Consider the following 14,347-nt stretch of genomic DNA (forward strand, 5'->3'; position numbering starts at 1 on the left):
GAGGAAGAATGAGGATGAACTTAGAAGGAAAGGCCCAATCTAGTGCCTAGCAATGTAAATGTACATGTTCACATTCTTCTAGTTTGTTTAGTCAGTCATATTTCATAATAATTGTGAAGGGAAATCACTTCAGAAATTGTGTATAAAATATTGATAATAAAAGCAGAACTAAAGGGATGGATGACTGTGCAGAAAGAAGAAGAGACTAAAAGCAGGAACCAGTCTATTCTCAGTGATTAAAGGGAGAGGTACGTGAAGAAATGTTGATTTGGGTAGAAGGTGCTTTTTTGGGGGTGGTTTGTTTTCAAATGAGCTAAGTCAGAGCCAGCCATCCAGTGTCTGTTGAGTCTCAGAAGTATGAAGGCCATGTGACATTTGTTCTGAAAGCATGAGAACCCATATTCTACCTTGCCATATGGCTTTGGAGATCCATGTACAAGGACATTAGCAAAAACCTCTGTCCTGAGCAGCCTGATAAGTGCAAAGAAAGATTGAAGTGTCTTGATTGTTCAGAGAACTCTGCAGTTCTGCCTAATGTTCTCTGCCCTGTGCTGGCTGGTGATCATGTTCCTCCTCCTATTTCTGTTCATCTCTTTACTTCATGCCTGTTGGCTCATTCTTGTACCCTGCTGCATGTCCCTTATCCCACTTGTTTAATGACTCCTAAATAACCTTTTCCAAAAAGGCAGTAAAGCCATGAAGAGCGATGCTCGTGGCTATCGCCGTGTATGCTCTGCCTGGGTGTTTCAGCTGTAATGAATTTAAATAAAACGTTATGTGAATAATAACTCCACGGGCTGGTGAGCCTGGAGTTCTTCTCCAAGTCTAGGGGTTAAATGAGAGTTTCCCTGACCTGGTATTGTTAACTTTGAATAGTCCTAGAAGGAGAAAAACATTGATCTGTACCAACATGTATAACATCCAAGCCCTGTTACATTATATGGCAGTTAACCTAACATCCATTATTGTAATGGAGTAATTCATAAAATATTTATCTGTTAGCAAATTAAAAGCTAGAGGTGTAATAAGTGGCGATTGACAAGATTTTATGGAAAATATCATTCAAACAAACCTGATAATTTGTTGATGAAAGCAGCTGTGTGAATGTATTGTTAAAGCACTCATTAAATAGAGGAATTGGCTAATTGGTAGTCAGCAATGAATCTATATGTCTCTCCTCTGATTTCCAGGAGATTTCCAGCCTGTGTTTCTCCATGGCAGTGTTGAACTCTATTGCTAGTCTAGAATAGCAGTTTAATGTTTAAATACCTGATGTTAATTGTTGTGAATTGTCATGTCATTTCAGCTCTGACACTCCCTTAAGAAGGCTTACCAGTCTAGGTGAATTCATTGTATCCAGTATGAAAACAGCAAATAAGTGCTTGGTGTTTCATTAAAATCTGATTTTTACAAGCTAAAATAGATTCTAAAGAGAGACTGCAGAGTTAGACAAAAATAACGGAAGAGTAGTTTGAAGGCCATACTTGGCAGAACCCCTGTGGCTCTGGGGCTTATTTCTTCCCATTCATGTCTCAGACCCTCTCTTTGTTTCTGTTTGCGTAGGCTCATAGAAATGTTGGATGTTAGGGACCTCTGAAGGTCATCTACTCCAGGCTCCCACTTGAAGTGCCAGTGTCCCCAACACTAGATCAGGTCAGTCAAGGTTTCAGGTGACTCTTGGAAAAGGCCCAGGATGGCTATGCCACCCTGGAACCCCCTTTCCCCTCTGTATTGCATGGGATCTGCATAATCAAACTAAGGCCACATGGTGTGTGAGATGAAAGGAATAAAGAAAAGTGATGATGAATGGCAGATACAACCTGAGTGAGTAATGAAAAAGTAAGGAAGGGAGAAGCTTTGAAAACGTGGATCGTGAAAGACAGACTTCAAGTCCTCTGCTGCTCTTAGTGTCATTGAGGAATGCCTCCTTGAACGTGTGTCTGCTTTTAAGACAAGCAGCTATTTCATCCGAAGTTTCAGCAGGAGCAAAAGCTTGGAAAGACTAATACCTGTTTAGTTGTAGCACGAGTTTTTATGCAAGCAGGAGCCTTGTGTCTCTCTGTCATTTCTGCTGTATTAGTTAAACCCAAGAAGTAATGCTAACTTTGCCGTGAAAGTGTCAGAACATAAAGCTGCTTTATCTGCATGAAGGTTTTTGCAGGATGGAACTGGTAATAGAGCAGATCAGAATATTTATTATGAGAAACTAATTTATACTCTCACAAGTAGCTCCATTATTCTAGGGAGTAACAAGAGGAACTCATTGCAACCCATAGGTTAGGAACTTGGTTTTTTCTACTGGAGAAACTGTTAAAATAAAGTATAACAAAGTCGTAGCAAATGTGTGTGTGAGGGTTCCTATTAAATATCAAACTTGAGTCAAGTGATTGATTTACAGCTTGAAGGTTATCTTTACAATAAAAAGAGACATAAGCTTATGTGTTTTTAATTAAAGCTTGGGTTAGATGTAATAGAGCTTGAATTTCTGACACAAGATCTCTGACAGAAGGTGTAAGTCATGCAGAGACCATCAAAGTTTCTAAATTTTGAATATTTTGTCTTCTAATATCTTAAATTTTTATATTTCCAATGAAAGTCATTTGAAGTAGTCCTTAGGAATCTCTGTGTTCTAGAACAGCGTTGATTTTGACTTCAGTGTTCATGAAAAAAATGAGATGTTTTTCTGAAAGTCTTAAAATACTTCTGAATATTTCATCCATTTAAAAGTATTTGTTTAACCTCATTTTTACATTTTCAGATTTTTCTGAGATAGAAATACAAAATTATTGGTGAACACTTGCAGGCTGTTGTCAAAATTGTCTTTGGGGACTGTTTAAAAGCATTTCAGACATAGTCTATGTTGTACTTTGCTCCGTTGTCTTGGAGTAAATGGCAAAAATGAAGCATGTTCCAGCTTTCTAAGCAGAAACAGAGTTTTGAAGACTAATGTTAGTTTAGTAAAAAGCCCTCTTTATGCCATTCTCACCTCCAGTGATTCTTTTGCAATTCATTTTCAAGGTGGAATTGTTTTTTAAGGCTGCTTTAGTGACATTAGCCTTCTTATGCCATATGCAACATTAGATAGCCTTCTGTGTTTCTTAAAATGTTGACAAATATTCCTTTTTACAAAACATTGTATGGTATCTAGGTTACAAACGGTATCAAGTTAATGTCGATGAAACAGCCTTGATTCTCAGACTACGTTTGGTTTCTTAATATTGCTAACTCAGCACCTAATTGGTTTGGTTTCTTCTGAATTTGTACAGATTTGACTCAGAAGTAACTTCTTCAGAGGGGTTATGATTAATTTACTTTAACCTAATCATGTTTTCTGTTAGTTAACTTGAGGTGACATAAGAGCTGTGGTCAGTAGGCTTTTCATTGTCCAGAGGAACTATTTCCTGATTTACATACTAAAGGTTTTGACAGTATTCAGTCTCTCACCTGAAAGTACGTTTATTTTTCACTTAAAATGTGGGTTTTTTACAGGTTCTTGAAAGTTTGTGGCTCTGAACTAGTACGTCTCGAGTTGTCTTGTGGCCATTTCCTGAATGAAACATGCTTGGAGGTCATTACTGAAATGTGTCCAAATCTTCAGGAATTAAATCTCTCATCATGTGATAAAATACCACCTCAGGCTTTCAACCATATAGCCAAAGTGGGCAGCCTAAAGCGTCTCATTCTCTACCGAACAAAAGTGGAGGTAGGAACAAGTATTTTTAACCTTTGCAATAAATACCTTCAATCCTGGTAAAATTTTATTTTTTTCATTAATGAAGAAGTGAATTAGAATTTCGCATGTAAATTCAGAAAATCCAAAAGTAGTTTCAAAAACCACAGGATTTTTTTTATTTTTAAAATAGCTTTTGGATTTAATAAAAATTAATAAAAAGCCTGGATGTTTTAACTTGCATGGAAGATCCCTGACTTTTCACCAGCTGTTTTGAGCAATGTAGTGACATCACAAATGTGAAAGCTTTTCTCTTGTTTTGAAGTGTACTCCAGACAGACTGTATTTGGCAGTATAATTGGGAAATTATCATGTTTAGTAACTTAACTGTAATTCTCAACATTTTCTGCCTTAGAATTACTTACTAATTACTAGGTTCCTACTGTCTTTGTGTATTAGCAGTACTTGAGAGATGGATTTTTTTTTTTTAAATACTTTCATTTAGAGTGTAAAAATTACTTCTTTATACAAGTACTCAACTGCCCAAATCATGGTTATTATTGTTTGGTTAAACACATTTCTTATCTAAGATGGAATGGTTTTACATTCTACAGTTGAGGAGACTGTTGTAGTTTACTACATTTTACCAATGTTGTATTCTAGTAAATTCAGCAGTTTGAATCAGAAGCAATTCCATTCCTTCTCACTAGCTACGTTACTCATGTATTAAAGCCTTACTACTCTGGTTTACATGGAAGCTCTCCTACTTGTTGTGGTTCTCTTGTTGCAAAAGCTACTGCTTAGCAGAGCTCCAAAATGTCGGGGGGAATATGTCTCTGCATTTTGTTTCTAGCTCTTAGTTCTAAGTTAATAATTTTAAGAAGAGTTTGTGTGTGTTATTCCTGCTTGTGGTTTTGGTACACAGAAGTGGGGTTATGACACTGGATTATGTAGGGTGTTAAGCTGTCGTGTACTAGAAGAACTGAAGCTAGAACAGTAGGTTCTGTCTACTAGATGTCTAAGGGGCATCTCAAGTCATAGTACCTTATTTCATTTATAAACAGTTCACACCGAACATACATGCTACAAAGTCAGTTGCATCTTACTGTCCTTTTTTTGGTGTCCAACGTCTAGCTGGCTGTCTGTAGTGGCGGTTTGGTAATGCAAGGTAGCTGGATTAAAGGGTAGGCTATCTGGGTGGTTTACGTTTTCACCATGAAGCCAGTGCCTCTCAGTAACTTGTTACTTTGTGGTAGTTACTCTGTGTATTGAAGCAATTATTATTTTCTTCAAACTAAAAAATAATTTGGTGAGCCCTGCTTTGAAGTGCCTTTTGTATAGAGCTGAATTGGTGCCTTGGGTGTATCTGTTCTGTTTGTATCTCACTAGACTTTCTGTAAATCTTGGATAAATCTCCTTACCTCGCTTTGAGCGTGTGCTCTGTACTTCACAAGGCTTTTTCAGATCCAAGAAAGATGATTGTATCAGAAGTAAAGATTGTATAACTTTATTTTTTTTTCTACTGTTGGTTGATCATGATCTGCTTGATTCTACTCGGGTAACTTTTAAAGTTTAAGACTTTGTCATGGTGCAGCAGCTGAGATATACTCTGAAAACGTTTGGTAACTGTCTCATTTCTCAGCTATCACTTTACTGACTAGAGCTTGCAATTAGACTGAATATAGGTATTAAAGATTTCCTGACCTTGAAGCCCTTAAACTGTGAAGATTCATTTCTGCCTCTCATATGTATAGACATACATCTGCTTGTAGCTCAGAACATAGGTTCATAATCAAGCTTACTTAAGATTGTGCTTCTATTTTACACATAAGTGTAAACATAAAGCACTGTTCCTAACAAATGATGGAAGAGAAATTTCTAGAAATTTAAATAGGTAAATTGGAGAGGATACTTCTGTGTTAACTTGTTAATATAAAGCCACTTAACAATATACATTGTTCATCACAGGTGGAAAAGTAAAAGGGAAAGAATGAAGATGTAGCATATGATGAATTAGAGGATTAGAGTTACAAAAGATTTATAACATTACCTTTCTTGCCATTACCTTCTCTTAATGCAAATCCTTGTTTTTCTATGCAAAATAGGCTGCTGTTCCTTCTGTACTCTTCAGCTGGTACGGAGATGTTTAGTAGTTGGTGTCTAGCCACAAAAAAGACAGGATAGATAAATTTATGAAGCATGCTCTGGAGTGACTTAGACTTCTCTAAAGCTTATCAAAGAACTGTAATATAGTAGTGTTCTTGATTTTTCTGAAGTTTCTGCTACTACTGGTTCTTCATTGTTGGAGCTTCTAAGGAGCAAACAATGGAACAAAGCTAATGTTTCATCAAGAGCTTGGTGTTGTATTGGTGCCAGCTGGACCTGCTCAGGGAAAGGAGTCTGAGGCCATGAATCCACTAAGGAAAACTGATAACTGATAACAAGTACATGGTTATTAAGAGAAAGTAAGTAAGAAGGTGAGAAGAACAGAGCTGATACATGTATTACAGTCCTCTGTAAAAGTTCTGTCTCAAAATCCAGAAAAAAAGAAACCAAACCCAAAATCTGTTTATTCCATTTAGATCACTCTTTTCCTAAATAAATCAGTGGTTTGCTTTTTTTTTCTTAAAAATAAGCCAAAGACCAAACAAAATAAAGCACCAAGTCTCTTGATCTAAATTTTCTTCTCTCATTGTATTCTAGAATGGTAAAGGTAAAACTCTTACCGTAATTATCAATGTGTTGTCATTTTTTGTGACAGAAGGATGGCATCCCTGTTCATCCTATGTTAACTGCCTAGATGTAAAAATGGGGTGATGTGCTTCTGATATTACTGGAGATTTTGAGGTAATCACCAAGATGTGAAGAGGGAATGAAAATGCAGAGAACAAGTAGGTAAAAAGTTGACGAAAATAAGTTCTCTGATGCAGTATCATGATTTTCTTTGTGTGTATCTTACTGCACGATTAGAGGCAGTCACGGGAATTGAAGTGTAGTAAAATTAGATCAAATGAGGATGGAGACCGCGTTTTATGCTTGTAAACAGTCTGATGAATTTATTGTTATGGTTGATCAAGGTAAACACTTGAGTTACTTAAGCAAAGTGATCGTATTTTTAAAAAGGGGCAAAACTAAAGAGTACAAGAAAAGCAAAGTAGGGCTTAATGCTCTAATTGGCTTTTAAAGGAGGGCCACTCTCTGCATCTTATTTGTGATGCCAGTGAAAAAGGGGTCATTTTCCAAATCCACAGTTGTCATTCTCTGTTGAAAATGCAATGTTGTGTTAGAGCACATCTGGATACATAGTACAATTTGTTCTTTTGGTTGTGAATTTGGGCATGTAAATAAATAACATAGGATATGGGATGAAGAGTCTCCATCCTTTTTGTCAGTCTGTGATAAAGCTGTTTCTCTTTTTACATGATGCTTTATAGAGTACAGTATTAACGTTTTCATAAAAGAAATGGTGTTTTGATTAAATGAAAACACATTCCCATGTACCTGCCCAGGTGTAGGATTTCCTTATTCGGATTACATCTTGCAGTACTCTTTCCTTTTTGTTTTGTTTTGTTCATTGTTTTTTGTTTTGATTTTTCATGCTTAAAACAAACAAAAAAAACCGCTTTTAACATTTACATTTAAAGTATTTGTTGTACTTTTTCTGTTTATATACTGTGAAGCTAATGGATGAATTCTAAGAAAATACTCCAGAAAATTGACTGCTGTTAATGGGTTTTATATGTTGGGCACAGAAAACCAGATCTTGAGGAAAATGGAATCTTAATAAAATTGACAACATATATAATCATCTGAGCAATTGTTATGACGGTTTCTTATTATTTTAGCAGTTTTATTTGAATAGTTTTGTATTTAAATATATTCCCATTGTCTCCATAGTCAAAGCTCCGATTTTTAAGTGTATGTTTTTAGTGAAATGGGCAATTCTGGTATTCTGCTGCTTACTGCACAGTGCTGCTAGTTTGGAAGATAACGGTACCATCTGGAGGAGTTTATGGTCGTTGGTCCTAACCCCGCTGATTGTTGAGGCCATATGTAATGTTATTTCCTTGGCTTACTGAATGAAAGTTTCTTTGTACAAAATCGATTTCAAACCTCTGAATTGAAGCTTCCAACACCCTTGAACTACTCCAACCTCTCTGTTACAAAAATGAAAGTCCAATGACTTTGAGTAACTTGTTCCAGGCCAAAAAAGGAAAAAAAAAAAAAAAAAAATTGTCCTGTATCGTTATACTCCTCCCCAATAAATGCAACTCCTTTTCCCAGTGCTTTAAGTTTGTTATTAAAAGTTTCATTCTTAAAGGTTGTTTAATTATGTATGTGCTTGAAATAATTTGTAACTTGCTTTGAAAAACTAATCTCAACATTTTTATAAATGTAATTTCTGCTGGCTCAAGACCCCTGTTATACTGGTGGAATTTTTGTACTGGTGGTTTTGGTATTTACTGATACATGACTCCTCAATACTTATTCATTGAGAGTGTATTCATAGCATAATTTAAGCACTCATTGGCATTGATACATTTGAAGAATACAACGAACAATGGAGGTATTATTCTATACAGTAATTGACAATACGCATCTTTTAAGGTTTGAGTATGAATATTATCTTGATTTAATGTTTATCATGAAGTATTCCATCCATATAAATAATGCAGCCGAAATTATATTTTAAAGAAACCAAAGCCACAATTACAGTAGGAGAATTTGACAGTCTCATTATTGCTGGGTGTAAATTTTAATGGAAGATTATATGTTTCATGTTGCATGATATCCTAGATTCTTTATAATGTGTGAAGAAAATTTTTTTTTGAGTTTTTGAAATTTGTATTACAATTATAATTGAAATGCAATGTGAACTAAATTTAAATAAAATTGCAGTGGACAAAGGACTTTGTTTTGCACGCATTTTCAAACAAGTCAAACATTAGCTCTGATGCCTTTAACCAAGAGCAGATTTGGAACTTGGGCAGTTGTAAGAGAGGACACTGGAAATCTTAGATACCAAGAAGAAGTATAAGAATCTTAGCAGTAAATGTAACAGCTCTTACTTTTTTTTGAGCAATGAAAGAGTTAATACTGCCATAAAATTGTCTATAGAGTTTTCAGAAATAACCTGTTGTGGGTTATGCTATACTCCTGAGAGCCATTGTCTGAGGTTTTCAGCTTGGATGAAGTTTCGTTGGCGTGGGTACAAATCTTTAGGATTAAGAATTGCAAGCAACTAGTGGAAAAAAAAGTGAAAGCCTCTAGCTAGAAACTGGCTTCTTGGAAGGAGGTTGAGCCGGTGACAAACAATCGTGCAGTACAGGGCCCTGATGGTGCCTTCTGATCCTGTGTCAGGCTCATAGGGCTGAATTTGGTCATTTTGAACCTGTAAGGCAAAGAGTGAGGGGGAAGAATGAAAGTCTAAAATAGATTTGCAGACATAAGGAAGGGCATAATTTGACCAAATGAAGCAAAACCAAAATGCAGTAATTGGATTAACTACAGAGACTATTACTTTCATTGAATTAATTCAGTAATTGCCATGTTGCTGTATCCCAGTCCCTGCTGTGCCCCTGGCACTGCCGAGTAGCTGTAGAGAACAAAAAAGTGCCCCTGTACGTCCTGAATCCCAACTTGCAAATTTCGCTGTGCCTGTTTGTGAGGAGGCAAGTGTTTTGGCTTTTGAAAGGCTATATCTGCACTCAATAATAAGGTTCGTTCCACCTTCATTGTATCAGAAATAGTGTGGCCAGCAGGACTAGGGAGGTGGTCGTTCCCCTGTACTGGGCACTGGTGAGGCTGCACCTCAAATACCGCATTCAGTTTTGGGCCCCTCACTACAAGAAAGACATTGAGGTGCTGGAGTGTGTCCAGAGAAGGGCAGCAAAGCTGGTGAAGGGTGTAGAGCACAGGTGTTATGAGGAGTGGCTGAGGGATCTGGGCTTGTTTAGCCTGGAGAAAAGGAGGCTGAGGGAGGGACCTTATCCCTCTCTACAACTACCTGAAAGGAGGTTGTAGTAAGGTGGATTTTGGTCTCTTGCCTGAGTAACAAGCGATAGAACAAGAGGAAAAGGCCTCAAGTTGCACCAGGGGAGGTTTAGATTGGATATGAGGAAAACTTTCTTCACCGAAAGGGTTGTCAAGCATTGAAACAGGCTGCCCAGGGCAGTGGTTGGGTCACCATCCCTGGAGGTATTTAAAAGACATGTAGATGTGGTGCTTAGGGACATGGTTTAGTGGTGGACTTCGTAGTACTAGGTTAACAGTTGGACTTGATGATCTTAAGGGTCTTTTCCAACTTAAATGATTCTGTAATTCATTTCCATGTACTCTTGTTCTTCTCTTAACTGATGCTCATACAGTGTTCGTTTTGCATCTGTTTTTAAACCTGTGTCAAAGTTTTGGAGGCAAACTGTGTAGTTCTTCATCTCAAAAATGGTCCAATAATCCAATTACATGGAGTTGGGGGGAGGCGGAGGGAAGAAGGGAGGAGCTGATTTTTAAGAAGTATGTTCCAATTCTCACCCTTCATGTTTCTTTCCATGTTGTATCTTCCTAAGTGATACCTGTTGAATGCTTGAGGAAGAATAGACTTCTTGCTCTAATGCCAGCTTATACTGTAAAGGAAAATGTTTTTACTGCCATGTTTATTTTGAATCTACAAATGAAAATCATCTATGTTAATGTCTCTATCCAGAAGGCATCACTTAAATACACTTGTGGTTGTGGTAATAAAGAGCAGGGTGGAGGGTTGTTGACTTCTGCAAACATCAGTTGAGGTGGAGTGAAAGGGACTGGCTCCTACATTGACAACTTTTTTCACTTTGGTTGGAGAGGCCAGCTGAGCTGCAGTCAGATGGGCTGGGCTAGACAGTCTCCAGAAGTCCCATCCAACACTCAGCTCTTCTGTGGTTCTGTGACTTGATGCTGATGGCATTAATTGAGGACTTAACCCATGAGTTTGTCCTCCTGGTCTTTGACCAGGACAGCGGCCAGTTGTGAGATGCACTGTTTCTGCATGCAACACTTTTCCCCATCAGTAAAATTTATGTAATAGCAACTTTCTTATTCCGTAGCTGTGGTATGAGGATAGATACACAGGCAGCTTTGGAGTGCTCAACATAGGGACGTGTGTAAGGACTCGAAATACTGTACCCTGATAACGTGCTTTTCTAAGTTGTGGGAAGTTCAGTTAGTTACAAAGCTCAGCCTCTTTCCTCTGCAAAAATTGAGAAAAGGATTTCTAATGAAAGCTGACTGAAGAGGTATAAGCATTTCTGTGAGCTAAATGATTGGAAACGTTCATTGATTCGTCTTGTCTGAGACTACATCGGTATCTTGTTCTTCCTAAAGGCACAAAACTACATTGTAAAGGATGAGATGACCTCTTCTATTTGCTTCCTCATGAAATGGCACCAGTTAGCCCAGGGAACTGAAGGACTTAAGCATAAAACAAATTTGGCCACCATTTAGTTCTAATTTGGCATGTGATTCCCTGCCATTTTAGCTGTCGTTTTCTGTAACATTTCATTTAACCGAAAACTGACATCCAGAGAAGTGAAAATAGATGAAATCAAAAGAAAGTGAACAACTCAAATAGTTTTGTAGACCTCTAGGTCCAATTTTAGTTTCCATAAACAGTATACTATGTATTTTGTGTATTGTTGAATGTTCATGTACTATTCCAAGATATATTCTTTCTGTCAAAAATAAGATACTCGGGATAAGTATTTATCCTTAGAACTCAAAACATTTTAAGTAGTCTGAAAATGAATGCTTTCTAGGAAGCCAACAGATATGAAAACTTTTCCTGAAAACTAAAGCTAGCACTGTATAAGTATCTAAAATTCATTTTGTGTTTGTTTTTTTTTTAAACTGGTTAAACCAATGACTTTTGTGTGTTTATAAGCACACATATCTTATCTCCCTAAACCTCCCAAATTCCCTTGTGTGTTTAATATAGTTGTTTCAAAGTATAGTGGTAGAACAGGTACATAACTGAAATTATCCTGACACTTTAAAGTACTGGGGGGAGGGAGAAAGAGAGAAAAAGAAAAGAAAAAAGACCAGAAGCATATTTTACATTTGCTGAAGCAGATTTAGATAAGAATTGTATTTCACCATTACTATACCTTTTTTTCCCACATTATTAATATATTACGTTCTTCTTTCTGTGAAAAGTATTGCTTTTTGGGACTATTGTAGGTTGATTTTGAGTTGGTTTTTAGATACTGAGGTACAGTATCTTGAAATTCAGAAAGCAGATTTTTCTACCTTTTTATAGGCAATATTGATTTGCTCTGTTGTACCTTCCAAAATAAATGGTTTAATAGAAATTTACAGAATTCTGGCTTTGCATCTGATGTGTTTTTTTTAATTAGAATAGCAGATGCCAAGTAATTTCTGACATAGTTCTTTCACAGACTGCCAGAAAATCCCCACACCCAAACAGCTGATTTTTAGCTGCTTTCTTGTTCTGTATAATGTCCAAGGGAGGGGGGAAAAAAGTATTCTGAGTTTATATAGATTTTGAATCACTGTTGACAATCTTAACAAGATTACCTTTTAAACTTGCATGAGGTGTTTGTAATTACAAATATTTATAGCAATAGCGGCACTCAGATTGAAGTAAAATTGTCTGCTTTCATCTGAGATTTTTTGTTTGGTTGATTGGTTTTTTTTGCCACAGGTAGTTTTTGCAAGTTTTTGCATGGTAAAGCTTTTTTTGGTTTAGTACCAATGAAATAGAACTTCACTGACTAAGATAAATATTGTGATAAATTATAACTGTATATTTTCAAATGGTTGATGGAAAACACCAATAACAATGTTTCTGCAGTGTTTTTGCTACCAGAAGTCAACATTGGAGGGAAGAACTTTCTCTCTGTTGCTGAGTTATTGGTGGGGGGAGAGGATTGGTTGTTTTTTTATTTGTCGGGGAGTCTTTCTAGAACCTCCTCTTACCCAGTTTTACATATGGGAATAAATAGCCATTCCAAAGATACCTTAGTCACGTATAGTAATATCTGTAGTCTTAAAGAAATGAGTCCAGCGATATGCCACCGTTGAGGTGCCTGGTCTCCACTGTTTGCAGGACCACGTAGCAGTAGCTATTCACTAAGGCATTTTTAGAAGTCCTAAAGCTGAATTAACATTTAGTTAACTGTCTCGATTATTTTCCCTGAAATAAGAAGTAATTCAGTTCATTTTCTGAAATATTCTGGCAGAAGCTGTAGATGTCAGATTGTAATAAAGAGAGGGGAAGCTGCTGTACTAAAGAGAACAGGTCAGGATGTTTCCTTTGGTTGGCCTTTTGAGGAGGGGCTCTCTCTCCAAAGCCTCAGCCATAGACCACAGCAGCCTTTTTCTGTCTGAAGGGTTCCTCTTGAGAGACATGAGGCTCGGCAGGAAAACTCCTCTTGCCAGCTGTTGCATGGGAGCGCCTGCCCCAAGGGAGATGAACGGGCCTCAGTAAAGCCTTCGTTCTGGAGGGGTGGGGGGGTCATGCCCAGCTACAGCAATGCTCTAATATCTATTGCTTCTCTGGCTGTTGCTTGAACTCTGCTGCCAGTCACATGGTATTTTGCTGTGCTAGCCACATTATTACTCTGGTTTTCCAACCTTCACCTTTGATTGGTTTGTCTGACTTTGGGTAATTTGAGGAGGACAGTGATAATGATGGAGATGTAACTGCCCCAAAAGAGGCAGCGAGGGTGTTCCGCTTAGGTTTCTGTAAGGTGTTCAATCTTGCAGATGAAGCAGCTGAATTTGGTAGGTGGTAAAGCAATATTTCTTGTAAGAACTCACAGTGGGTACGTGTACATAGGGACTTAATGCACACCATTGGAATATCTGCAGACCACGTATGACATGGATGATGTTTTAAAGCCAGCTTAAATGCCATCACATCTCTCAGATGATGATCACATAATATGTGTGACCTGTCTGTATTAAACAAGCTGGTATTTCTTAGGTCCCTGCACGTGTCCCCTCTGTTACCTTAGTTCTTATGGGTGAAAATGACGGTTTGAACTGTTGGTGTGAAATTAGGAAGGGGATAAACTTGTAGTCGCTAGTCTGCCCTTCCAAACAGTTTGGCCTCTATTCCCATAGTTAGGCTGTTCTGTAAAAACTTCCAAATAGCTTTTTGATTCTTATTACTCGATCCCCATAAATAACCTGTGTGAGACTGTTGTCTCAATGTCTGGCAATAAGTACCACATGTGTGATTACTCTCCTTGATTTGCCAAGAGCTTGTGTGTAGTTTTCTTAAAACAGATACTGGTTTCTTCCTCTCTGCTTTCCCAGTGACTTGATAGTCAGCTTTTTGTTTCACCATGGGGTTCTTCATCCATGTGTGTTCAGCATTAAGAGGTTTGGTTTTACTTGTGATAACTTGGCTGATCTTTTTATTATTATTTTAAGAAAGGAGTTCTTAACCTGTTTGGCATGTTAACTTGCTAGTTTCTGTATCATCTTTACTTTGTGACTGTGTGCAGAAAGTTGTGATTCAGACTTTGCATGTCTTTTGTATGTGTGGTATGTCTCTCTTGGTTCTCCAACAGGATGATTCTAGCCTGTGGCATGCTGGGAGTCTTGTGTTAACCTGTAAGGAGAATTCCCAAAGTAATTTTGTACACAGTAACGTGTGCAGTAATGCTTAGGTGCAGG

The 14,347-nt window shown here is 37.4% G+C and overlaps 1 protein-coding gene across 3 annotated transcripts in view; it reads left to right on the forward strand.

Moving 5' to 3' along the window:
* The window catches only part of FBXL4 (F-box and leucine rich repeat protein 4), a 65,173-nt gene that overhangs the window by 34,301 nt on the left and 16,525 nt on the right, over positions 1-14,347 (forward strand). For all 3 annotated transcript variants that reach the window (XM_086631279.1, XM_086631281.1, XM_086631280.1), the window contains exon 6: positions 3,490-3,703. In XM_086631279.1, coding sequence (XP_086487405.1) covers positions 3,490-3,703 — 214 coding nt within the window. The remainder of the gene's footprint in view (positions 1-3,489; positions 3,704-14,347) is intronic.

This window comes from Tauraco erythrolophus, chromosome 2 (assembly GCF_009769465.1).
Source record: "Tauraco erythrolophus isolate bTauEry1 chromosome 2, bTauEry1.pri, whole genome shotgun sequence".
In the NCBI taxonomy this organism is placed as follows: Eukaryota; Metazoa; Chordata; class Aves; order Musophagiformes; family Musophagidae; genus Tauraco; species Tauraco erythrolophus.